We start from the raw sequence: 26,820 nt of genomic DNA on the forward strand, positions 1-26,820 counted from the left end.
TTCATAAATTATATTTAAGAGGATTTAAAAAGCAAAAATCCTTTGTTGCCAATGCATTAAGTAATCTCTTAAGGATTCAATAGCCAAAATTGACCTTGACAGCGCTGTATATTTTTTGCCTTTGACTGCAAAGTTAGTTCTTATTTTAATTCAGCGGGGGCCAGGTTCGTGAACGCGCAGATATGGCGTCCGGTGGAGTATGGCGCGAAAAAACAGACACGTGAAAATGCGCGAAAAGAAGCAAGTTTTGGTAAATATTGTGATGTATAATTTGCATTTGTCTTTTGGATCGTAAAAGCAACCTCTTGACACTCGTATGACAATCCAAAGAGAGCTTTTTGCTTCCCAAATTCAGCTTGGATCTGCGCAGTGCGAACCAATTTTATCGCACATCTGGCCCCCGCTGGGAATAAAGTGGCAAAATTGAATTTCTACTGGAGCAAAAGGTCCTCTTTTGATCTCTGCCATTAGTAGCCAACAATTCGAATAATTTTCAACTGTTATCCTGTATCAATCCCCCTAAATTAAATTATTTACGGCATATTTATAGACCAAAGGCCCTGTTCTGTTGGTCAGACTGGCAAGATGGCATCTACTAGGACCAGGCTGGTGTATTTTAAATCGAGTTTTAAGACAAAATACTATTCAAATCATTCAATTTTTCAGATTAAAACGATACTTCCATGGAAGAATGTACGATTTTGCGTATTTATCAGTCAAAACACCCCTCCAGTGGCCATATCTGCGCGTAACCTCGAGTTGATCTCCCACCAAGACAATATTTATTAATAATTTTAATTGGTTAGTCAGCAATTTACCACTTCATTCCAGTTCCATCAATAAAATTGCACAAGAACAACGCAGAGAGCCGCACCTCGGCTTCCATTAGAAAGTGGAATGCAGTAAAATTTGACGTTTACACACGCAAGGCAGTAAAAAAGAGGTCGGAGAAAATTACCCATCTACGACGACATATTAGCCCCGGCGGCCCGAAATTGGCTTTCCCAATTTCCTTGCCAATTTCGTTGGTTGGTTCGTTCGTTCTTCGAAAATCCCATCCATAGCACGCAGGAGACAGGAATTTTCCCGGTTCCCTCTAACCTCATTTGCGTGACATCAAAGAAAAACTCTTCAACTCCTCGCCGGAATTTTTTTATTCCTTATTCTCACACACGCGCACGCACGGAGCGTCTCTTGAGAGCAGGCAGAGGTAGGCGCAATGCATAAACAAAGAAAGAGTGCATTCGAAATGGCCGCGCGTGTGCCTACTCAATTATCGCGTCTTTCCCGAGAGCCAGAGGAATTCTTTCCATTTTTATCTCCGGAACTATTAGCTTCATTAACGCGCACGCCGCAACAAAAGAACTGGTGAGTACGTGACGCGAGATGGCATTAACAATAGAGCGCCATTTCAGCCGCTGTGGTGGAGAATTAATAAAGAGTAGCTAGGCTTTGCGCTTTGAGAGAGAGACTGATTGTGAGAGAGAAGCCGAAAATAAATTAATATTGCAGCAGCGTGCGCATCGATTTCGCCAGATTTTCAGCCCCTGCTCCGAGCTGGGAGCGACAGAACTGCTATAATGTCTCCAGTCGGACATAATAATCATAATCCCGCCGCTACCGTGTTTTCAGCATGAATTATTGAGTGCGTTTCTGCCGGCTCTTAGGCACCGCACGCACACACACAGACCACGTTGCCGTGTTCAAAGTTGAATGCACCGCGCGAGCACGACAAGGTTGCTGTCAACGCGGAGACGATTAAAATTTCAAACAATTCTGGAGAACAAAGCATTTATTAATAGTTACGGATTTTTTTATTTAACGTTACTATACAGGTTGAGGAACTGCAAGGGCAAACGAAAGGATTCGGTTAGTCGATTTTAATATATTAATTTTGTAATATAATTGGCATTCTTTAATAAAAAAAAGTTAAAAATACCGAATAGTTCAGTTTAATTATATTAAGTATTTATTTAAAGAGTTTAAATAAATTTACAGCTTATGGCCTTTCAAATTACTTTATGCTAATGTAATAATTAAAGTTTCGACACCAAAAAATTTGATCGTATAGTCATACTTTTATAATTAATTCAAATTTTTCCAATGAAAAAAAAAACTTGGATGTCTTTTAATTTCCTTTCTCTCCTTGCAATTCTTAAATTTTGCAATTTTTACCCATTTCTTGCGCAAGAAATGAATTTATTCCTTATTTCCCCCTGTGAAATTCTAAAATTTGCGGTCAGAGTGGTCAAAATTTCCTCTACTGTGCAGATTTTTTCTTTTAAATTGCCAGTTACTGCATGAAATTCTCCAAAAATGTACATCTGACAATTTTTAAGTCGAGGTCATGAGCAAATAATTAGAAAATTATTGAAAACAGGGGTGCCTGGCAAGAAACTGGTTAAAAATTGCAAATAAAAATTAAAAGATTGGGTTTTTTGCAACCCTGTTTCTCACACGAAAAATAAATACAAATTTAGGCTGAGAATTTTCATAAATAAAATTTTAAGACGAATTATTTTCCTGAAGAGCGAGATTAATTCATTTTAGCAATGATTTAAATTGTACAAAACGTGCTCAATAATGGCAAAAAATATCTCATCCCTGTAAAAAATCGACATTTATAAGAGCAATGATTTTTTTTTTCAGGAAAATGTTGTTAGCACAAATCACTCTCTAAGAAAAAGTGGTTATTACAGAAAAAAACAATGCGATGGAGGGAAAAGTAGCGAGCGTTGATGGCGTCGATTAATTTCAGGGGCAAGGGCGCGGAAAAATTATGTTTACCGCTCGCTGGCACATCAAGTTTTTGCCGAAACAATGAGGGCCGGCGCAGGAATCGGCTGCAGGCAGCAGCCCTCTTTGACAAATGGCCAGGGGAGAGGGCGCCGGACATAAATCTCAGACTGGATACACCGTGTGCGAACATGATGCGCGCATTTTTCTCCGCTTGTCAGCCGGAGACTTTGTTCTTATCCCCTATTTTGTTGGCGCAGCGGCATAAAACTAAACTAACTTTGGTCCGCGATAAAACAACGCGAGTTCCTTGAATTGCCAGAATAAAACGTTTACTCGGCCGCGTCGCGTGCATGCCCTTTGTACCTCGGGTCAATATATTTTCGAAGACTGGGGAATACACACATGCACACACACACGCCAGTCTAGCTCGATCGGAAAGAGAGAGAGAGAGCACGTGCTGTCGCGTCCCACAAGCTCTTATCAGCCAATTTGGGCTGCGTTTCAATTTAATTGTCATGTAGTTCGTCTGGTCTGCACACGGAGCACGCGAGAGTTGAAAGTAGTGTTTCTTGAAAACGCAACAAGGACGGCAGGAGAACTTGCTTTATATTGATTGACTTCAGTGCATTGATTGCAATGGGCATTGGGCTTGTACATATTATGTTAAACAGTCTTGCAATGAGAGTAACAGGTTTTTTTCACGGATACATTAACTTTTTAATTTTATATTTATTTAGCCCACCATGCAATTTATTTTGTCAGAGATTAATCCTTTTAAAATATTTAAAAAAAAAATTATTAAAAAAAATACAGCAATTCTTCCAAGTAACAAATATTTTTTCAAATTAATAATTGGTAAATTGTTATAAATATAAACTTTTATAAAGACTGTAAAGGTTGATCCTACTAGAGTTAAGTAACAAAATCCTACGCACACCTCGACAAGTTTCGCGTGAAGCACAGATTTTCTCAATTTTTCGAAAAACAAATTTCTTTTCTAACCAAAGAAAATTTTGGCCTTTTTTAAATTTAAAGAGAATAACATCAACATGATGTTTTAGTTTAGTTTTTTGCATGATTATTTTGACACTTTCTGTCATTACCCTTAATTAATGCTTTTAAATCTGTCATCAGAAAGTCCATCTCCATCACTCGTCAGTGGAGGCCACCCTGCTTTTCTTTCATCATTTCATCAAGAGAGATTTGCAGCATGAGCAGCGTATTTCCATGTCGCTTTTAAATTCTTGGCTCGCACACCCATACTCTAATTTAAAAAGCACTTTGCAGCCTTGCTTGCTATTTTTAACAAAAACTCTCTGGAAGCAATATAAGTAATTCATTATATAATAGTGTGTAAAGTGTAAATTTTAAGGCTTAATGGCACGCGGCTTAAAATTTATGTATGAAATTAGTGAACGATTAAATAGTTTAAAAAAAAGTCTTTTGAAAATAAATTTCAAATAATTTTAAATAAAAGTAGCTTAAATTTTATTTAAAAAATTATTAATTCTGAACCAGCGGGGTCCAGATGTGCGGTAAAATTGGTTCACACTGCGCAGATCCAAGATGGCGTCTGAATTTGGGAAACAAAAAGCTCTCTTTTGATTCCCGTACGAGTGTCACGATCCAAAAGACACAATTAGTTAAGAGTAATTCAAATTATAGATCACAATATTGACCAAAACTTGCTTCTTTTCGCGCATTTTCACGTGACAATTTTTTCGCGCCTTACTCCACCGCGGACGCTATATCTGCGCGTCGTATGAATCCGGCCCCCGATGATCTAACGTTTAGGAAAAAAATTGTTTAATTTGTTTTAGCCTTAAGAAAAACAAATAATTCATTTTAACAGTCTGGAGATCAAAAAAGGCGATTTTGGTGGCAGCTGCAGGCGAGCGAGCCCTCGCGAGTCAGAGTAGCAATTGGAAGTCGAGCAGCGGCCTTAATTGAGTCGGCCGCCGAGGCAAATCACACTCGCTCTCGGTCGGTGCGGCGGCGGCGGCGGCGGCGGCTCCATTAGCTAAGCGTGCACGAGCAAATAAATATAAAATAAATGCACACACGTACCGTATTTTTAGTGGTGACGCGAGACACCGAGAGAGCGAATGACGCAGTCGGCTGAGTGAGAGAGAGAGAGCTATAAGCTAGCGTGACCCCGCCACGTGACCTTCCCGCCGACAGACGTGAATATTCAATGAGCACGCCCCGGCTCACCCACAGAAATCAAGCACGCGTATACGTTGCTCGAGCCACAGGGGGTGAGTTTTCCACCAGCCGGCGTCGGCGTCGGTGCCGCCGCCGCCGCTGCGCCGCCGGGAAAGGGTTCTTGAAACAATGATGATGAGCACACACACACACTCACACATCCCACACGCCTGCTTGTGCTTATCTGATTGAATGCCGGAGCACACACACACACACACGCTTTTAATACGCAAGCGACAAACATCCACGATCCATCCGCACCCCTCATTGTACGTGGAATGCGGCCAAACAATACGTCTAATAATGATGCACGCCTGCGATATCATTCGCCCGCAATGAATGGCTTATGAGCCGTGATTGAATCGCCCCTGTGGTCGTGGTCTAGCTTTTGCATGCGTGGAATCTGGTTTCGTTTCGTTCGAACCAATCTGTTGGCCTAGGTTACGTTTGTGTGTGTGTTTTGCAATGTGCTATTAATAGTTATGAGCGCAATTAAGCTCGTAAATGCCGAGGGGGCATCCCCTCAGTTTTACACATGCTTGCAAAATGATTATTGGTTTGCTTTACTGATGACCTTCTGATAGCTCGGATCGCCGTTGATGACTCTATTGAGGTTTGTTTGCAATGCAAAATTGCAGTTTTAGAGAGAAGCAACACACACAAAAGACTTAACAATTTGGTGTTAAAAAAAACAGGATATCATTTAACGTTCTGTTAACAAGCATTTTTAAGGGGTTGAAACTTGAATGTGGTCAGAATCGCAAGAAACGCATTTAAAAAAAAATCAGTGCAGTGGTAAAAACGTTTTTTTTTTCAATTTAATCCAGTGTCTTTCAGGCAATGTTTGCACCGCATTTTACAATTATTTTCTAATTGTTTGGCCATGACCTCGATTTAAAAAATTATTAAAGAGAATTTTTTTGGAAAAATTGAGGCAATTTAAAAGAAAAAATTTGCACATTAGAGGAAATTGTTACCACTCCGACCGCAAATTCTAGATTTTCACAGGGAAATTAAAGAATAAATTAATTTCTTGCGCTACAAATTGATAAAATTATAGTTATGAAAAAGTTCAGGTGGTAAGCAAATAAATGCAACCCTGAATGTGGTGGATTTTTTCTCTTTTTGTTCTAAAATGAGAACAAGTTACATAACTAATTAGGACTTAAAGCCATATTTGGAGCCCCCAACCGTCTAAATCAGTCGAAAATTGTATTTGTGCGACTTGAAAACTGTCTCTGAAGGTTACATTTTTTGTAAATTATTTTATTTCACGCGAAAGTTGAAATATGAAAAAATTGAAAGGTGTTTTTTAAATAAATAAATTACTCAAAAGACGCTTAATTAATGAAGTCAATTCTAATACTAAACATTTTAATTTTTAATTTTAATTTTTAATAAATGGGAGCCGTTTTTTCATTTTTCAATGCAACATTCACGACAATTGAACTTAAATATGCATTTTCTGAGTTTTTACAGGCTTATCTACAACGGTTGTAAAGCCAGAATTGATAAATCAAATAATTGTTCAGCAAAAAAAAAACGAATGCAGAATTAAAAAATAATCAAACTTTGCCAGAGAAACCCTCAAGATCTTTTAGAGGAAATTTTGTTGGTAATTTTTACTACGGTTGGCCAACACCACAATAAGAAAATATTTTAAGTCTCATAACCGCATTTTATCATATTATTTCGAAGCGGAAGTTTTGCTTTTTGCTTTTTAAATAACAGATTTGAAAATAAACTATTTCCCTGTAGGCAAATAGTTAGACTTTTATTTTTAAATTTTAAATTTAATGAAAAGGTTTCTAAATTTATTTTATTTGCAAAATTTTAGTAAACGAAATAATTACAAAATTCATGTTTAAAATTGACCAAACTTAAATTACCTCCTCTCTCTCTCACGATCATATATAGATATAGAAAAAACTGTAACAGAAGTGCGTCTTGTCTTACATAATTGCCAGGGGTAGGAAGACTAAAAACCATTTCCAAGTCCCATTCATTTCCTTTAGAGCTTTTATCCGGTCGATTCGTGCAAAAAGTCTTCTGCCAAAGATTGGAATTGGCCATTTCAGCGAGTGACTAGGGCAAGAAAGCAGAAAGCAGCCGCCGATGTTGCTGCACTCGGAGCCATGCATCAGCGCAAATTCAATAACAGAGAAGCATCACCGTCAAGCGGGCGGGCGGGCGGGCTCAAATTGAGATTCGCACATTTCACGCTCTGCTCGTGATTTATTGAGCGGGCGGGTCCGAACCGAACCGAATTCCAGCAGCCCTTTGCGTTGCGGTCGGCAGCCGAGCGAGCACTTTGATCCGCAATCGCACCCTTTCTCCTCCAATTGCCACGAGTGCTGATTAAAAAACAAGGAGGCAGGCGCCGCTTGCTTGATTGGAGCATCGAGTAGAATTTTTTTTCCTCCGCACGTAGGGATGCCGGCGATAAAACACCGCACAGTCCGGGTCTGGCGCCACCGCCACCGCTCGAGGCTGGATAAAGGCCGGCCGCAGACCTCTGAAGGAGCTGTCTTGTCTGCCCGCCCGCCTGTCAGGGGTGACAAAAGGTGCGTGCGCGGCAAGAAAAGCGGTATTGTAAATAAAAAGGAAGCAGCGCTCACCGCGAGACCCCAAATTGTGCCCATTGTCAAGCGCGCATCCTCCCTCGAAAGTGGTCTTTAGCTATTTTTTTTATTTCTTCAAGGAGCAGTTTTGTTAGACCTGTCAGAGCTTTTTTTCCAGATTCCAACAGCGTAAAAAATTGTTGAAATTTATTTACGTCGTAAAAATGTTGTGTATGTTTTTTCCCTGGACCCTATACCTGTCCCAAGGTTACATTTTCCAATTGTCATCAATTACTTGCGTTAAAATAACAAATCTGTCGACTCAATTGGTTTTTACGCGAGTAATAAATAAAAGGAAAACCATCGGAAATTATTATTTCTAAATTACTTTTTCCCTGCACCATATTTCAATATTTATCATGTAATTTTGAATGTTTGCCAGGGCAAATGGATAGGTTTTCATCCAAATTCACGGCGGGTGGTTTGGGGGAGCACGGCGGGAAAGTTACAAACGTAAAAATTAAATTGGTTTGGAAAATTGACCATGAAAATAGCTTCAGTACAATGAATATTTTTGTTGTTATTTCTTTACTAACAGCTGATTAGCCCGGTAATTGGCAAATCGACCGTTGGATGGCACATAAGGCTAATGGAAATGTAAGAAAATACGCGGGAATTAAATTATTAGGTTGGCACGCCTCTTTTTCGACGATTCTGACTGGCCGCTGGACCGTCTCCTGATTGGCCTCCATTATTTCAACGCCATATTGACTTCTTCTTTTCTTTCATAAACATTATTTATTGTCTTTACGATTGCAATGCAAACTGAAAAGCACGCTTTGAGTTCAATTGTTCGTGATCTAATTAACTGCAGTTTGAAGAAAAATGATTAGTCTTTCGCTCTTTGTCGGCCTGCTACGAACTACAAAGCTCTTGAAAGTTTAAACACAGCAACACGGCTCTCGGCTGGCTGGCTCTCTGGGGTCGATTTACGTCCATAAGGCGATCCGTCAAAGCTCGTAATTTTCCTCTTAAGCGGACAGAATCCGCACAAGTGCCGTTTGTGTTGATCTCAGCGCGCGTTTGGTTAAATCAGACTTGTTTACAAGCATAAAGAAGCAGTAAAAATCCGGCGACGACGCGAACTCTGGCCTGCGCGCGACTGCGGCAAAAATAATAAAAACACGGCATGGAAGAAGAAATGCTCCATTGCGGATAGACTGCCGCAACACGTGTTTTGACAGGCTCAATTCGATTCATTGAAAGAGCGAGCGCCCTGCGAGCAAGCGACGCCCTTCCTCCCGCACAAACCACGTCACTCTCTCAAAGGGCCATTACAAAATGATAAACGCCGCCGAATGAAATCACCCACCCACCGAGCAAATAACAGCCGATAATCCTGCATCCACGTGGGTAAATATTTGTCCCATTTTATTCCATTGAGCGCGCGGTGCTAAATGTCTTATGGAGAGAAAAGAGAGCTGCTACTGCGCTCGCTTCCTCCCGAATTGCAGAGCAGAGCAGAGCAGAGGGGGCATCGCATCCAAGACCGCCTGGTATCGACCCGCCGCGCGCGTGCAGCCCCTGTGCCAACAAGCCCGGCACCACACACACACACACACACACATACACGGGACCACCACCGACCATCCGACCGTCCTTTGAAATCCGCTTAAAGTTGACGCGTCAGATAAATTCGCAACACACGCCTTGATGACTTCGTTTTCGCCGAGCCGGCCCCCACATGGCTCAATTTGCCGGCTGCCTCCTTGATTTTTTTTCTCTCCGCAGCCAGAAGATCAGAAGATTTGATTTGGAAATAAATAAAATTAATTTAAAAATAATTTTGAATACTTAGAATCTCATAAAAGAATTTAAAATAAATTTTCATTTAAAAGCGAGAATAAATGTTTATTTTATTTTAAATTTTTCCGGAAATTTCCCTAAATTTTTGGTTAAAAAAGCTCATTTTCAGTATTAAATTTAAAATTTAATTTTAATGGCCAAATTATTCCATTTTTTAAAGGTACGAATTTACCATAAAAATTATTTTGGGTGGGATTAATTTTTTAGTGGAATTTAAAATACATTAAACATTTTTTTGACAAATGCTTTTTACAATTATAGTAAAAAAATCAAGTTTTTCTCAGAATTTAATCAGCAATTTTTAATAAATAATTACAACCAGATGATTGTTTAAAAACAGAAGTTTCTCTTCCTCCGAGCTGATAGGTCAGCGAATGCGATCTATTTTCGCACGGCGGAAGACACGGACATTCTGATTGGTCGACAATAGCATATATACCGCCGCCAACCAATCAGAACACCGAAGATCCTCCGCTGCGTGCAAATAGATATATTTTTAAGAGTTTCCTTTTAGCTTACTTTTGCAAAGTCACGCGAAATCGACTGGAATTTTCCACAAACACTTTTACGACACCGTAAACAGGCCACTAACCCCTGAAAACGTAAAAATAAACGAACGTTTGCGCCAGCTTAATGCCGCTCGAGTTAAAATTAACCAAGAAGTCATACTTTGGTTCGTATACAGCAGCAAAGAATATTCAAAAAGAGGCTTAAAGCCCAGCCAGCAGTCTTTCCCTTTGCACAAAAAGATTAATCTTTTGTTTCGTGCTAGCAACGGCGCAGTTTTCTTCCTCCTGCTGCTGCTCAACTTGGCTAGAGACCAAAGGAAAATGTGAAAAACATCTCGGTCAATTATTCTGCAAAGCTATATATTTCCTCAAAACAAATTACAGAGTGCGGCGTTATTTAAGGGCGCAGAGAAGAGAGAAAAGCCATGCTGCTCTTTGACTGGTCGCGAACTACAACATTTTTACGACTTCGTGTGTGTGTGTGTGCATTATTCGAAAGGGAGGGTCGGTCGGTCGGTCGGGAAAAGGTTTGTGTGTCTTAGTGGCGAGCACCATTCAAACTTAAGGAAACAAGGGCTGACGGAGAAGGAAACGCCGCGTCGACGGCAGCCTAATTATGTTGCTCGCATGGGCACAAATCTCTTCACGGAGACGCTAATCTTTATACCAAAGAAACTCACTCGTGCAGCCAGACTCACTGACTGAGCAACCGGGGATGAAAGAAAGCTGAAGCTGGCTTGAAAAAGGATTTAAATTTTTTTGGATCGGAAGTCAAATTGAAAAGGGTTGAAAGTTTGGTTGGTTGAACATGATTTATGGTTGTAAATATGTAAATCGAGTGAAAATAATTTTTAAATTTATTTAGAACAGCGGGGACCAATTTCGTGCGACCAATGGCGCGAAAAAACGGTCACGTGAAAATACGCGAAAAGAACCAAGTTTTCGTCGATATTGTGACGTATAATTTGCATTACTCTTAACTATTTGTGTCTTTTGGATCGTAAAAACAAACTCTTGACACTCGTATGGCAATCCTGAGAGCTTTTTGCTTCCCACATTCACACGCCATCTTGGATCTGCGCAGTGGAACCAATTTCATCGCACATTTGGCCCCCGCTGCTCTCTCTAAAGGAATTTTGGCTAAATAACCAAAATGACACAGAGTTGGAACTTTTCAGGCGATTCCTGAGATCGCGACAGCAGCGACACAGCGACAACAAGATCAATTAAGCGAGTCAAAACAAAGGAGTACCTTGTCGTTTGATTGCACTGGCTGTCACTGTGGCGCTTCCGTCACTTCATCAACAAGCCAATGAGAGAACTGCTCCACTCTCTGACCAATCACCAGCGTTCTTGGGGAACTTGTTTCTACGTTCAGACAAAAAACCGCCAAAAAATAACGGTTTTTACATTTCAAATTATTCATGGACCGCTTTGTCGCGTTGTAGACCGATGATTTGGATGTTTAGCCTAATTTAACCATCATAAATCAATTGAAACTGTCAAAAATAATATTCCAAAGTCACACAAGGAAAAATTGAGGAAAATCACGAAAACATTGCGATTATTAAAAATATTTTATAAAAATCCCGGAGTTTAAAAATAAATAAAACCAACTTTACTGTGCAAGAGTGAAATAGAGGACTTCTTACAGTAAAAAGACAATTAAGAAATATATATTTATGGAAAATTACTTATTACGTGTTCCTCTTTCCTTATTACGAAACAAAATAAGATTTCAAGTGCGATCAATTTTTAGGCTGTGGCTCAATCCTCAAAGATTAGATTCTGCATTGACGCAGTTCCGGATTTAGCATATCAGCTGATTTTTTTATTAATAACAACATTTTTCCTGCTGTCCTCTGAAAGTTGTTTTTGCTTTGGGTCGAGCGATGCACTCTCTCTCTTTCGTGAATGAGTCACTCTCAACTCGCTATAAACTTGGCTCGTTTCATTATCTAATCACGCGCAGGTTCTTTTCATGCTCTTTCCCTCTCGGCGATAAAAATGCCGTCGCTGTATATAGGTGCGTTCCGCGAAGTCGGCGCGGGTAAACATTTATTCAAAGAGGAACTAACTAAAACAATATTCCGTCCTTGATAAAGCCGCCGCCAAGCCACAAAACAGTTTCCCACCTTAATTATACCTATAATTGGTAAAAATACGAATTTCGCGAGAAACAATGCGACGTAAATCCGCAGAGACGCGCCCGAATCGTAAATATTATTACAGTGCGAAAATTACATTTTGCAATCGTAACAATGGCCGTCGCTTCCGACGCGGATGCAAATTAAGTCTGCGGAAATTTGTCGCCCAATTTGTCGTGAAGCCGCGTGATGAACAGCACCACTCGCTTTTGTGCTGAAAAGAGCAGAACAGCGTAGGACTGTATTATAGGACAGGCCTTGAGCAAACGTAATGACGGCGGCGCGGCGCGGCGGCGGCTCCGCGCTAGCCAACAGCAATTATTTCACTCTTTTATTGTGAGAGCAGGGTACCTATGCGCCGCGGCCCGGCACAGAGCGGCAGGCCGGGCAGCTGCACACAACAAAAACACGTGAACTCCACACACAGACACACACAGGTGATAACGGGGCAGGTGCCAATTCCGCAGCCGTTATTGTGTGTTGCGCGCGTTACGAGAGTGGACGCCAATGTGTCCATTCCGGACAGCAGATCAAGAGGGTTTAGTTTGGGTAGTTTATTCCTTATTCAAGGAAGCAGGAAACCTGATTTTTCTAGAGGGGAAAGTGTTTGAAATGGTTAGAAAATCGAGATATTAAGAAAAATCAGCTGGAACTCGAGCAAGACAATTAAAATCTGTGCTTATTATGATTGGTAACGATTTTTTTACGATGTTTTACCTCTGATTTGTCGGTTATTAACATGATTGGCTGAGAAAACGGTGCAAGATACTTATTTTTAATTTTCTGAGCTGACAAAAATTAATAAGTAATTTTATTAAATTTTCAGAAATTTAAAATTCAAGTAGATAATTATTTTAAAGTTAAAGAAGGACATTTTACCAGATTGTAGATTTTTTAATGTTATTATTATATCGTTAATCGCTAAAACCTTTAAAAATCTACAAGGCTCAAAATTTAAGGGAAAATTATTAACGTTTTTCTTGAAACGTCAAAAATGACTCATCGATCGATTTGTCTCATAAAACACTGTATACAAACCAAATTTCACATAAATTGAGCAAAATCTGTATTTTTAAATCGATTTTGAAATTTTGACTATTTTATTGAAGTCCGAAAAAACAGGATTACATTTCCTAACCGCCCAGTTTTTCACCACTGGGTTTTAACGATTTTTACCACTCAATTTTTATAAATTTCTTACGCAAGAAATGAATTCATTCCATTTTTTAATGTCAAAATCTACAATTTTCGGTCCGAGTTGTCATAATTTCCTCTTCTATGCAGATTTTTCCATTTAAACTGCCATTCACTGCCTTAATTTCTCCAAAAATTCCTTTCTGACAATTTTCAAGTCGAGGTCATGAGAAAATAATTAGAAAATTTTTGAAAACTGAGGTGCAAGAAACTGATTTAAAATAAAAAAAGATACCTTTGAACCTCTGCACTGATTAAAAAAAATCGGTAAAACTAGAAAATTACTGTCTATGTTATGTTAATTTCAATAAAATATAAATTAAAATTCTTTTTCATTTTTTTACGCACTCATAATTCCAGCGTTGTTAATATCCTTTCAATTTTAAACAGATTCTTATCACGTGAGGCATCCAAATTGAATAAATAATTAAAACTGACTTCGATAGGATCAAAAGAAAATCAATCTGTGCCTTACAGACTGGTGAGGCAGGCAATCGCCTTGAAAGATTCATTACCGCGCAGACGAAATAGGTACAGCCGCCCACGAGGGCCCGAATGAAAGAATAAAAAAGTGGTGCTGCCGTTGTTGTACGCAACGAGAGAATTATTTGGCAAGCTGCTGGGTCAGACGAGCAGGTACACTCACTCAACAGACTCCGCAACCTAGCCGAAGCCAGCTGAGAATGAGTAGGCCGGCCAGACTTGGCCCGTGCGTCTGAATAATTCAATTATTTCTCCTCCGAAAAAGAGGCAATGACAATAATTATAGCGCTTTGTGGTGTTCGCCCCGGGTGTGGTCCGAGTGCGTTTCGTTTCGTGAGGGAAATTTGATTAGACCGCTGATAAGTGGCGAGGAGAGGCAATATTTGGGCTGGATAACAGCTTGCGAGGACAAATATCCCAGTATTTGCCGATTAAATAATCTGTCTCGGTCAAATTATTAAAAATTCCGATTTTTTTTTGTTAAATTTCAGAGGGGGCCAGATTCGTGCGACGCGCAGACATGGCGTCCCGTGGAGTCACGTGAAAATGCGCGAAAAGAAGCAAATTTTCGTCAATAATGTGACGCATAATTTGCATTACTTGTACTAATTGTGTCTTTTGGATCGTAAAAACAAACTCTTGACACTCGTACGGCAATCCAAAGAGAGCTTTTTGTTTCCCAAATTCAGACGCCATCTTGAATCTGCGCAGAGAAAACCAATTTTATCGCACATCTGGACCCCGCTGCTATTCATTTATTTGTTTATTTTCAAGCTTAGAGGAGTGTCTGTCAAAATATAAATTTATAAAAAAATTAGGCTCATCGTCAGAGTCATAAATTTCAATTAAATTGTTTCTTGGTTAATATTTAATTGTTGCACAATTTAAAAATTAATTTCTCTAATTTCCTAAAACAAACAATGCCCAATTTGTCGTTTCTTGCCCAATAAATCCCATTATTGAGTATTAACGAATGTCTTGATTACATTAGAATTTCATGTTGATCCCCTTCAATTTCAACATCGGAACAATTTCAAATATCCTGTCGACGTTGCAAGAGCAGGAATTCAAGTTGCTGACCACAGCAGGTAAATTATTTTTCTTTTGTCGAGCGCTTGGGTCTATTTGCTCGAACAACAACTAACCCCTTCTTCTTCGATGATAAATATCTTAGTGCCTTTGTAGTTCGTACAGAGGACAAAATAAACAGTCCCTTTCTTGCTTCAAAGGGTCAAATTTAAAGTCAAGTTCGTCCTGCCTGCTGCAGTGACGCATCCGAGATGGTAATCCGACAATAATAATAACATAATGATGACGATCTACGGTATTATCCTCCTCGGGCACATGACTCATTTCTCGCATCGAAAGGTGTGTAAAATAAAACCGAGAAAATTGGCGGAAGGAATGTCAGGTCCGTCTCAAGACCTCCAGAAACTCGAAATTCAAGACGAGGGATGTTTAATCCGCAAAAATCGAAAATTTATTAATTTTTAATTGGTTAACATACAAAAACGACCCACTTTAAATTAAAAAAATATACATCTCGACTCTAAAATCCAGGGATATGTCTGTCTGTATTTCTGCAACCACCAGTGGGGGTGGAAATCTGCGGGTATGTATATTTATAGCATTCATACAGACGCCGCTCCGGACGCCTCGGCGGAAAATCAATTTTCTAAAATATCCCACAGATTACAAAAATACACCCCCAGCCAGTCGTAGACGAATTTCGGCCCACGTACGAGACGGAATAAAAAAATGCGGCTGTGTGCCGTGGTCGTCGTCGTCGTCGGTCGCTGCACCAAACGAAAACAAAATCAATCGCGATAGCGAGAGCGGCGCCTACCTTCGGACAGCTCGAGGTCTAATTCGGCCAACTTGTCCCGCACGTCCTCCGGGAGCGTTGATATGTCTATGCTGTACTCGGCCATGCTTGCGGTACCACAATTTCACTGATAATTTTCACTGACAGTCTCACAACCCTTCGACATCGACTTTTCCATTCCTCGCCATTTTACAGATACGGCAGCAGACGTCAAAAATCTGCCCCGCAGGTGGCAGCACCAGCTTACAAAAACAAACCCCACTGCCGTTGCTGCCGAGCGCTCATTGGTTGGCAGCCGGAAAGTGTCTCCCAGCTTGTTCGAGTTGGTGCTATATTCACGCCGGTTGTTTAGCCAACCAAACAGTTATGTAATAAAAATCGAAAAGGAAAATTCTCTCAATAAGCATACACTAAATAATTTTTTTTACTTAATTGTTGAAAGCATTTCAGTTTTGAGATCATAGAAAAATAAAAATGAAAAGATTTAATCAATTTTTTTTATTTCAGTACTCCCCGTGCGGGTGGCTATACAGCAACCACAGTAACCACTATAACAAATTGAACACCGCTTTGTTTTTCAGCCTAAAGCTTCGAAATTCCTACCAATATAACCATGATCTTTGTGAAATTTATAGTTTGATTTAATTTTGGTTCCAATTAAATTGAAAATTTTTCAACTCCCTAGACGCTCGAATGTGAGAATTATGAATTTTTGTTTGGTTGGGGTCAGTGATGTTTAGAGTCGGCCGCCATACTTGTGTAAATTGTGATTTTCGCTTTCAAGCTAAATAGCGCTACTACGAAAGTGAAAATATTGCGCAAAATTGTACCTATCCGGCCACAGTTGCAGTGAAACCTTGCACTATATTATTTAATTCAACCATTTAAGAGGTTTCTCACGATTAAACTCGTTCAATTCTACGCCAAAATGGGGTGAGTCACAGCAATTTCCTCGTTTCGCAAAATTGGAACAGCAATTTTCTATAAACAACTCGATTTCCGGCTGTTTTCCAGTGTGCCAGTTCTTCTTATTGAGGTCGCCAATTATATTCACCATTTATTCGCAGGAACGGTTCCGATTCAGACGTGATTTTGGACTCGGCCATGGACAAAACAAAGAAGAAAAGACACAAGCACCACAAGCATGGACACAAAAGTCACAAGAACAAGAAGCACGCCGCAAGCGATAAAATAGAAAAGAAAGTACACAAAAAACACAAGCACAAGCACAAATCTAAGCACGGTAAGTCGTCGAAAAGCGAGAAGCCGGTGGCCGAGGAGCCCGTTGTCGAGCAAGTGGTGCAGATGCTGCCCGTCAAGACCATCACCACCACCACCACCAACGGCAACGGCATCAGCAACGCTTTGAATCCGGTTGTAATATCCGAGGACGAGGATAGTGACGTTGTTGTCCGGCCCAACAGCGACTCGGAGGACGTCGACGTCGGTATTATCGAGGATGATATTGACCTGGAAGATCTCATGAAGCAGAAGGTGTGTTTTTTATAATGATTATCTGATTGTTTATATAAAATTGAAACCATTTCAGGCTCTTCTGCAAGCTTGCCTTGGTGCTATTCATTCGGACGAAGAGGAGAGCGTGTCGCAAGAGAAGAGCGACATCAAAATCAAAAAGGTGCCGCAGGTAATCACCCTTTTGGACGACGACGACGAGAAAAAAGAGAGCAAGCCTATGGCAAGGAGGGAAAGGGATGATAAGGTTATTTCAGACAGGCACCGCGACGATAGGAATGACAGACGCAGGGAGCCCGAACGATCCGTTGAGAGAAACAGGGACAGGAGGCTGGACAACCGAGGAAACCGACACCCAGAACGTGAGAACATTTTGTTTTTGTTTTTTTTTATTTAAAAGACGCAAATTGGGGGAGTATTTAGAGTGGCTGGCTACGGGCCACAAATTTGGGGATTTGCACTACAATTTAAAATTAAATCCTGCTGGTGGGTTGTTTTATTTTATATGAAAAAGTCAGGGGAGTGTCGTAAAGGGCAGTGGCGTCTAAAAAATCCGCCACGCAACGCGTATTAATATTTTAAGGAGTAACACTAATAACAAATTGCACTACTTATTTATGTTTTATGCAGAAAACCGAAACTGGTTCAGCCAATTTTGTTTGTTATTATGTGCTTGAAACCTTTGAAACCCCAAAAACTTTGTGTTGCAGCCATGAGAGATTCGAGGCGAGATGACGAGCGAAAAATGCGCGAAGATCGGCGCCAAAGGGAAATGCGCGAACGCGAAGCGAGAGAGGCCGATCGACGGCGACGGTCGCCGCCGCAGAGACGCGGCAGTCCGCGCCGAGACGCCGGACGGGACAGGTACCGGCGGTCGCGCTCGCCCAGGAATCGGCGGGGCCGCGACGAACGCGGCCGGAAGAGCGAAAGGAACGACAAGTTCAAAGGCAGTCTCTCCGAGGGACTGAAAGTGGACGCTTCGTCCTCTTCAGACGAGGAGGATCTGTACAATTTGAACCTGGAAGAGGAGGAGGAGGACGAGGAGGCGATAATAGAGAAGCGGCGCAAGCAGCGGGAGGAGCTGCTCAAGCGGCTGGGCGCCAGCGACTCTGCCCCCAGCAGCGCCGTCAACAGCCCCCAGCAGCCGCCTCCGAAGGAACCTACGCCCTCTCCGGAACCGGAACCAGAGCCGGTCGTGCAGGAGCCGCCGCCGAGAAAGAGGAGGAAGTTCGAGGACGCGCCGCCGCAGGAAGAGGATGCCTCTGCTAAGGAGACTGATAAAAGTGAGAAGCAAGCCGCCAAGAAGAAGGATTGGGACATGTTTGCAGAGACCGACACTTTTGGACAGTCATTTAATGTAAGTTCAAACTTCATTATTTTCAATATCAAGGCGATTGTTTAAGAAAATAATTAAAGCCTTGCAATCAAATGTCTTCAGCGCCATCCTTTATATTTTAGTCTTCAGAAGGGTTGAAATCTAGAGCGAAAACTGGTTTGACGATAGGATTTTCAATATACCAAAAGATTTTTTCATTCTTTCCTTTTTCTAATAATAATCATAATTATGTCCCGCAGCTAAAAAGCAGGATGAAATATTCCAAGTAATGTTATTTTTAGTTTTCGAGAATTTCCACTCCGAAACATGACAATTTTCGATTTTTTGGGTTCTTTGCACCTTCAAATCTCGGGTTCTAACCATCAGAATTGCAAAAACTAACCTCCGTTACACTCTTCTCGACCTCCTCTTAGGATCTGAAGGGGTTAGGGGGTGTATACACCCATCCCCTTTCATCCCCATTGCTTCAATTTAGATAATAAGCGACCACTGTTCTTGTCACCGCTCACTTTTGCATCTTTCAAGCTGTATGGCAACTTAGGGGTGGAGATCAAACACCCCTAAACCCCTCAGTTACTCAGAGGAGGTCAAGACGAGTCCAACGGTGGGTAGTTTTTGTATTTCTGATGGTTAGAACCCGAGATTTGGTGTTGCAAAAAACCCCAAAACACGGAAAATTTGAAAATTGAAAATTTTGTTAATTTTTGCAACTCTAAATCTCGAGTTCTAACTATCAGAATTGCAAAAACTACCCACCGTTAGACTCGTCTTGACTTTCACTAACCAGAAAAAGTATTTTTGGGGTGCTCACCCTCATCCCCTTTCAACCCCATTTGCTGCAATTTCGAAATAAATTTTTGTATGCTTCTACTTGGCTTAAAAGTATATTAATCAATCCAAATCTCTTTATAAATTACCACCCCAACCCTTATTCCAAAACTAAAACAGTAAGCCTTTTTAAATAAAATGTGAAATTTATTAAAAAAAAATCCGGTGCTATAAAATAATTTCCTTTTTACGAGGAAGTTGATGAAGTATAGCAACTTAAGTGTGGAGGGTAAGCACCCCTGAACCCTTCAGCAAGTCAGGGCAGGTTGATACCAGTCCAACGGTGGGTAGTTTTTGCATTTCTGATGGTTAGAACCGGAGATTTGGTGTTGCAAAAATAATAAATTTTGTAAAATTCCAATTTTTTTCGAGTTTTGACGTGGAATTTCTCACTTAAAAATTTTTAATACTAAAACGAACAGAACAGAGATGTTAAGCTATGCATATTTTTTAAATATTTAATAACCGGAATATTTAATTAATATGAAAAATCAAATCTGGCATAATTTCAGGTTTTTCCAATGGAATTGGTCAAAGTGACAGCCGCAGTAATTTCTCAAAATAGAATTTCCGTGACAGATGGTCTGATTTTGTGTTGCAGAAGCCGGGAGTGGTGGAGGACGGTTTGGAAAACCCGAGTCTGACGGACAACTGGGACGACGCCGAGGGCTACTACCGCGTGAGGATCGGAGAGACGCTGGACGCTCGTTACGCGGTGTACGGCTACACCGGCCAGGGCGTGTTCAGCAACGTGGTGCGGGCGCGCGACGCTGCCAGGGCCAATCAGGACGTGGCCGTAAAAATTATCAGAAACAACGAGATCATGTAAGCTTTCGGGGGGAGAAAAAAAACGGGGGGCTAAAAGAAGAGCTCTGCAATTACTCGGTAAGAATTGGCCTCGCCGCTCACTCTCACTTTTCCGAGACCAGCCCCTGATTTTAACTGCCACATTGGTCTTTGCAGACGAGGCGGCGGTCCTCGCTGGCCGGTCTTCTGCCCGGAAAATGTTGCCCGCCCAAGCAAAATGCCCCTGGTGGCAGGTACAGTAGAATGTGCCGTTTGACGAGAGCCCATTTCCGCCGTGCGCCGCCGAGCCGCACTCGGAAATTTAATCGTTTGCCTTCGGCATGAAATTTGCAAGGTGGTAAGCTCACTCATAAATAGGTAGAATGTTAGAGACAGGTTTATTTTTAGAGTTAGAGATTTAGAGATTAGACAGACAGCAAATATTAGAGCGTCGTGTTTCGTTGGAATGGAATATAAAAAATTGTACCCAAGAGCCAAGTCTCAACCGCGATCCAGGCTAATTTGGAATTTAAATTCAATTCCCCAGTTGCATTAAACCTCCAGTGTTTGAACAAATGGCGCCATCTTATAATTTAGTAATAAATATAATTTTAATTAACTTCCGCTGCAATTTCAGACTCAATTCTGCCACTGTTGGTTCTTCACTTTATTTGCTTTCTTTTGATGTGCTGAAAACCAAAATCAGTCCAGCCATTCGCCGTAGAATCGTCGGAAAAGATTTGCTATTTCAAGAAATAGTTTTTCAAGATTCTACGGCGATTGGCTGAACCGATTATGGTTTTCAGCACATCAAAAGAAAGCATATTAAGTGAAGAATGCCCAGGCAGTAGTAGGATTAAGTTTGAAATCGCAGCGGAAATGCCTTAAAATTAAATTTATTACTAAAGTGCACGGTGGTGCTACCTGTTTGCGGCTTTGAACACTGAGGGTTTTCACAACTAATCAAATGTTCTAATTTGACGGAAAATTTCAACGTGTCTTAGCAAATGAACACACATGTTCCTTTGATTTAAAAAATGGCGTCTCAAAACGAACTAATTTGTTGCTAAAAATGTGGCGAAATATCAACGAAATGCCTTGAAATCTTATTTTCCCCGTTGAGTGCTGTCATAATTTTCACTTTTGATTTATGAATTTTTTTAAAAGATTCCATGGTACTCCAAAAACTTGAAATTTGTGTAAAAAGTAGGAAAGAAATTAGTAAGTTGCTGAAAGGAAGTGCTGCTAAAAATGCTTATTTTTTACAACATTTTTAACCGGCGCAATCATGTCAATTTTTTCTTCTAAATACCCACTGACACCAAATTTTCGCATGTCCCAATCGATTCCTGATGGTCAAAGTAGGTGGGGTATTTTCATCTTACAGTCAAAAAATGTTTTGTGACGTGCGAGCAGAGGCGCAATATATTTTTTGATCTGAAAAAATATTATCCATTTATTTTGACCCTCGGGAATCGATTGAAACGTGCGAAAACTTGGCTTCAACTCATTTTCTTCCAAAATCCGCCTTAAATTGTCATGTCTTTAGGTATAAATTTTTACTAAATCCAATAAGTACACCGCAACACAAGGTTTCGTCTAAAAATTAAATTTCGAGCTGGATTTTGTTGATATAGTATTTATAATAAACCTCACCCTGAATGTTTTTAGTCTGCGACCTTCATATTGAACCACCGTGTAGGAATTTTATGCACATCAATTTTGGCCAGGACTCTCTCAAAAGAATGTATAAATTTCAGCTCCCGTATAAATGCAATTGAAGGATTTTTCCGCCTTAAAACTTGAAGAAGCCAATGCCAACCCATGCCAAGAAAGCTGCCACCTTGTTAATTTCATGCTGTTCGGAATTGCTAAGTAACTCAACTGTCTATTTAACAAAAAAAATATTTTGAACCACTCGACTCTCGAGATTAACGCTGCATAATTCTGTATTCTACAGGAGAATGAAAATTAGCTCAGCACCAAATGAAAAGTGGCTGTAGTGTAGACAGACAGACCATGCTCTAGCATTTTCTCTAAATCCTTTCTTTCCGCGGGCACTTGCAATGCAGAGTTGTCAGACTTTGTGTTGTTTCCAGGAGTATGGAGATCGTGTCCGGCAGTTCGACCAGCCTCCAGTTGACCACAAGATAAGTGGACTCGGGGCGGCACTACTTGTGCTCGCTCTTCAGGGCTCCTTAACTATTTTTTTACTTGCTCTTAACTTTGCATGAAGCAGGCCAATTCAAAACTACACAATTCAGGGCTGATTTAGCCGTAAATTGCCCCCAAAAACACCCCCAAATCAGATAGTTTGCCCTTCGTCTCGTTGATGAAACGCGTGTTTCGCGCCTGCCCTCTGTCCGCAGGCACAAGTCGGGTCTCAAGGAGCTCGAGATCCTGAAGAAGCTGAACGACGCCGACCCCGAGGACCGCTACCACTGCGTCCGGCTCTTCCGCCACTTCTTTCACAAGCAACACTTGTGCATGGTTTTCGAGCCGCTCTCGATGAATCTGCGAGAGGTGCTCAAGAAGTACGGAAAAGACGTCGGTCTGCACATTAAAGCCGTCCGCTCGTACTGCCAGCAACTCTTTCTGGCGCTCAGGCTCCTCAAGAAGTGCAATATTCTACACGCAGACATCAAACCGGATAATATCCTGGTTTGTATTTCACTTTTGGTTGATTGTTTCAGACGGCATGCCGATAAGAGTCTAAAATTTGATTTGATTTATCATTATTTCCGCTCTGATAAAATTTTATTCCGCTAAAAATTTAATCTTTTATCTGTGGAATGGTTCGAGACGCTGCGTAAATAATTTATTTTGAATCTTGAAGAGAAATATTACGAGTTTGCTCAGTTTCCGTTCTAAAATAATTTTTTTTCAGCTGCCTAAATTAAAACCAAACAAGTCGAGAACCCCATTAATCGATTTTTAATAAATTATTGCTAGAAAATCGAATCTCCTGTTTCAATTTTTTCAATTTATATGGTTTTTCATATTTCGAATTATTTGTTTTAGGTTAATGAAAGCAAGTTGGTGTTGAAGCTGTGCGATTTCGGCTCAGCTTCCCACGCAAACGAGAACGAGATTACTCCTTATCTGGTCAGCAGGTTCTACAGATCACCTGAAATTAGTAAGTTACCGATTTCCCAATTTTTTAATTCCTCGCTATTGAGAAATCAAGTCTCGAGTTCCATAAAAAAACACGAGTGGCACGTTCAAATGTTCACTTTAAACAGCCCTGTCTTAAATTCCGCAAAAAGTTGCGAGTAAATTATTTTTTTAATAATTGTTTTTATCAGATTATCGTGGGGAATGTTGCAAAAATAATTTTCACCTTAATTTTGGACAAGAAAATGTTAATAAAGATAGTCTCGGGTAATTATTATTTCTTAATTACGTTACGTCACGCCTTAAGAAACTCTGGAAGTTGAATTTGGACAGTGTCAATTAATTCCTGAGGGTTAAATCAAATTAAACAGTTGGACAATTCGTGCCAAAATTCGGCAGAAATGTAAAAAGTCCGTTATTTTGGCGGATTTTTATTTAAAAATCGCCAGCGACCAATCAGAGAAGAGAGCAGTGCTCTCTGATTGGCCAGATCGAGACAGCAGCGCCACAGTTGTCGCTTAATTACGCTGGCAGTCGCTGCGGCGCTGCTGTCTTGATCGACTGTGAGCCAATAGCCAATCAGAGAGCCTACGTTTTGGAGGCATTCTCTTTGATTAATTCAGACCAAAAACTGACAGAGAAACAGTTTTTACGCTTCTGCCGATTTTTAGCACGTCTTGTTCATATTTGACCGAGTGAATTGGCTCCCTAACCTAATTGAACCTTCAGGAATCGATTATCAGCACTACTTAAATTAAAATTTCCATTTTTTCCACTGTAAATGCGCATTGAAAACAGCTTTTGACTAAAAATTTTAATTATAATTTGTTTTAAAACGCTTAAGAAATAAATAAAATGGATAAAAAATATTGCCCACCAATTTTACTCAAAATTGGATCAGTTTTGAGCTGTCATTTTACTTTTCGAGACTAAAAAGTTGACAAAATCACATATTTTGTGCTCTTTTAATACTGAAATATCATTTAATCAAAAACAGGATTTTTTTCTTGGTGTTTTATTGCTTAATTGATGGCTTATAAATTTCATAAATTGCAATTCTAAATGTTTCCCTTTAAAATTTTCAGTTCTCGGTATTCCATACGACTTTGGAATCGACATGTGGTCAGCGGGGTGCACCATCTACGAACTCTACACTGGCAAGATCATGTTCGCCGGCAAGACAAACAACCAGATGCTAAAGTTCTTCATGGACCTGAAGGGCAAGTTCCCGAACAAGCTGATCCGCAAGGGTGCATTCAAAGACAACCACTTCGACTCGAACTGCAACTTTTTGTCGCACGAAATCGACAAGGTGACCGAGAAGGAGAAGACGGTGGTGATGTCGACCATCCAGCCGACCAGGGACCTGGCCCACGAGCTGATCAACAACCAAAGCCTGCCCGAGGACCAGTTCAAGAAGGTGTCGCAGCTGCGCGACCTGCTCGACAAGATCCTGATGCTCGACTCGAGCAAACGCTGCTCGATAAACCAGGCTCTCACTCATCCCTTCATCCAGGAGAAGTTCTAGGCTAGGCTAAGGCTAGCTCTCACTTGTCTCGTTAGAAAGCAGTGCAATGCGTGTCGTCGTTTAATCCTAATAATTATTGTGTTCGCTGTCGGTCGCGATTTTGTTCACTGTGAGCAGAGTACACAATACAGATGATAATTTTTAAAACTTGCAAAACAGATGTTCAACTTTATATTACCGATATTTTGCCCTTGAAAATAAAAAAGCATATCGTTTATGATATATTTTGCAGTCTTTTAACTCGAAATCCCTCAATCAGTAATTTATCTTCAAGTGGAAATGGCGTGAATAAAAAGAAATTTTAGCCCTTGACAAATCTGAATAAAATAAAATAATTTAATTGTTTTATCTTCAATGTTAATTTTCGTAAAATTAAATTATTTTTAAAGAAAACTTTACCATAAAATTGATTTTAATCTGGAAATAATTGCCAACTTCACAAAACGACGATAATTAATTCTGATGGCAAAAATTATTATTTATCAGAGGCCTGTAAAGTTTTTGTAAAAATCAACGTTTTTTTCCATTCATTGATTACTTTGCGTTATTAAGATTTTTCTGAATAAAATTGGTGTCCATACTCTCTTAAATAATTGTTTCAATTATTCATCAGTCAGTGTGTCCTTACATATAATTAAGATTTTTCCTCTTAAAGCTAAACTGGCTAACAATCGAAATTTTCAGGAATTAAAATTATGAGGATTATCGAAAACCATATTAAAACGCAGTATTTTCTATTCTAAATGTTAATGCTCTCTAGGATAGATAATAAAAGAGACGTAAACCTGTGATTTTTTTTCTGCAGTTTAAATAAAAATTAATACACGGTTAGTATAAAAATCAGGCGATATATTTTAAGAAAATAATTCTTGTTGCCACAGGACCCGTTAATACCCGTTTACGAGCAACTCCTGTTCGGAAACAAAGCTCTCCAAGTTTATAGCTTTTAAAAATTTCCAGTAGGAATTGACCTAGATGATGAGTAAATTTTTTATTTTCTAAATAAAGCAAAATTTTTGCCGTCGAACACTTATGAGCATATAATTAAACCTTATATGACATGAGAAAGAATATTTATTACACGTGCATGCAGTTAGGAGTATTAATTGAACGCGCTAGAAATTTAATAACTTATTTTTTATGCGGTTTGAGCAGAAATTTTGGCAGGATCAATGGGGTAACAGCAAAATTGCAAAATAAAATTAATTTAAAAAATTTATTTAACACAAAAAACAGAAAATATCAATTATAAATATTTTCCCTTGAAAATAATGATGTATAAAAACCATTTTTAGACACTAAAATTTCTACTGCCTGCTCAAAAATAATAAAAACTATTAACATTATCAAACCCAAGTGCACAACTAATGCGACTTACCTGTGAAAATTATAGTGCCAAAGCTCTACTCCGCATTTGGCCATCTTTAATGACTAATGACCTTCTATTAAGCACGGATGATTTAAAATTCTTTTCATAAATCACGTCAACATAACAGCTGCGCAGCTCGTTATACCAGCCGCAAATTGTGTCAAATTCTAAAAAGGCTAAACCAGCTAGATATTTCAATTTTTTAACATCTTGAAGGGAAGACGGGAGAAATTATGATTCGCGCCTCTCTCTGTCTCTCGCAGCGTATTGGCTGGCTAGGAGAGACGGCATCTACGGTTTGCCGTTTTTGCCGCGAACAAAAAGTGATTTGCGTTGCATCCTCTCCAATTCTGCTTTCTGAAATAAAAAAAAAATCGTTTTTTTTATAATTTTTAAATAATGACAAGAGAAATTTGATATAAAACTAGCTGTCGTATTTTCGCCGTAGACATTTCCGGATATTTCTTTAAAATCTAAAACAATAAAGTTGGTTGCCCTCTAGATTTTACAGATTTTTTGGAATTGAAAAAATATGTGGTTTAATATTACTTTTTGCCTCGTGTCGATGTCGATTTCTAATCTAGAAATTATTTTTATTTATTTTTTTAGCAAATTAAATGCTTATACTCAATTCCTAATAAATAAATTGTTTAACCTTTTTTTTAAATCGTTCAGAAATATAGGAGGTTTAGCATCCAATTTATTTTTGACCAAAAATTATTTTAAATTCAATAGGGACGTAGCCGGCTCAAAACTTTTACTAGTAATTTAGCCAGAACATTTTTATCAGTTTTCTTTAAACTAAAATTTAAATTATATATTTCTAAAAAATAATCAAAGGGCACGACGAGGCACAA

The 26,820-nt window shown here is 39.7% G+C and overlaps 2 protein-coding genes across 2 annotated transcripts in view; one reads left to right on the forward strand and one right to left on the reverse strand.

The window, feature by feature from the left end:
* The window catches only part of DIP2 (disco-interacting protein 2), a 162,715-nt gene extending 146,941 nt beyond the window's left edge, over positions 1–15,774 (reverse strand). The window contains exon 1 of the mRNA XM_065495829.1: positions 15,551–15,774. Within this exon, the coding sequence (XP_065351901.1) occupies positions 15,551–15,635 (85 nt within the window). The 5' untranslated portion in view covers positions 15,636–15,774. The remainder of the gene's footprint in view (positions 1–15,550) is intronic.
* Positions 15,775–16,283: 509 nt separating this feature from the next.
* Prp4k (Pre-mRNA processing factor 4 kinase) lies at positions 16,284–24,818 on the forward strand. The gene is made up of 8 exons (XM_065493410.1): positions 16,284–16,462; positions 16,597–17,023; positions 17,079–17,364; positions 17,713–18,359; positions 19,768–19,991; positions 22,322–22,613; positions 22,974–23,088; positions 24,152–24,818. The coding sequence occupies exons 1-8, from the start codon at positions 16,458–16,460 to the stop codon at positions 24,592–24,594; spliced, it is 2,439 nt and encodes an 812-aa protein (XP_065349482.1). The 5' UTR covers positions 16,284–16,457; the 3' UTR covers positions 24,595–24,818.
* Positions 24,819–26,820: the final 2,002 nt, after the last annotated feature.

This window comes from Cloeon dipterum, chromosome X (genome assembly GCF_949628265.1).
Source record: "Cloeon dipterum chromosome X, ieCloDipt1.1, whole genome shotgun sequence".
NCBI classification, from domain to species: Eukaryota; Metazoa; Arthropoda; class Insecta; order Ephemeroptera; family Baetidae; genus Cloeon; species Cloeon dipterum.

Bases quoted from the DNA above. Each gene is read 5' to 3' on its own strand.
- Prp4k (XM_065493410.1), top strand. The intron at 17,365-17,712 runs GTGAGAACATTT...TTTGTGTTGCAG, and splicing joins AGGAAACCGACACCCAGAAC to CCATGAGAGATTCGAGGCGA. The intron at 22,614-22,973 runs GTTTGTATTTCA...TATTTGTTTTAG, and splicing joins TCAAACCGGATAATATCCTG to GTTAATGAAAGCAAGTTGGT.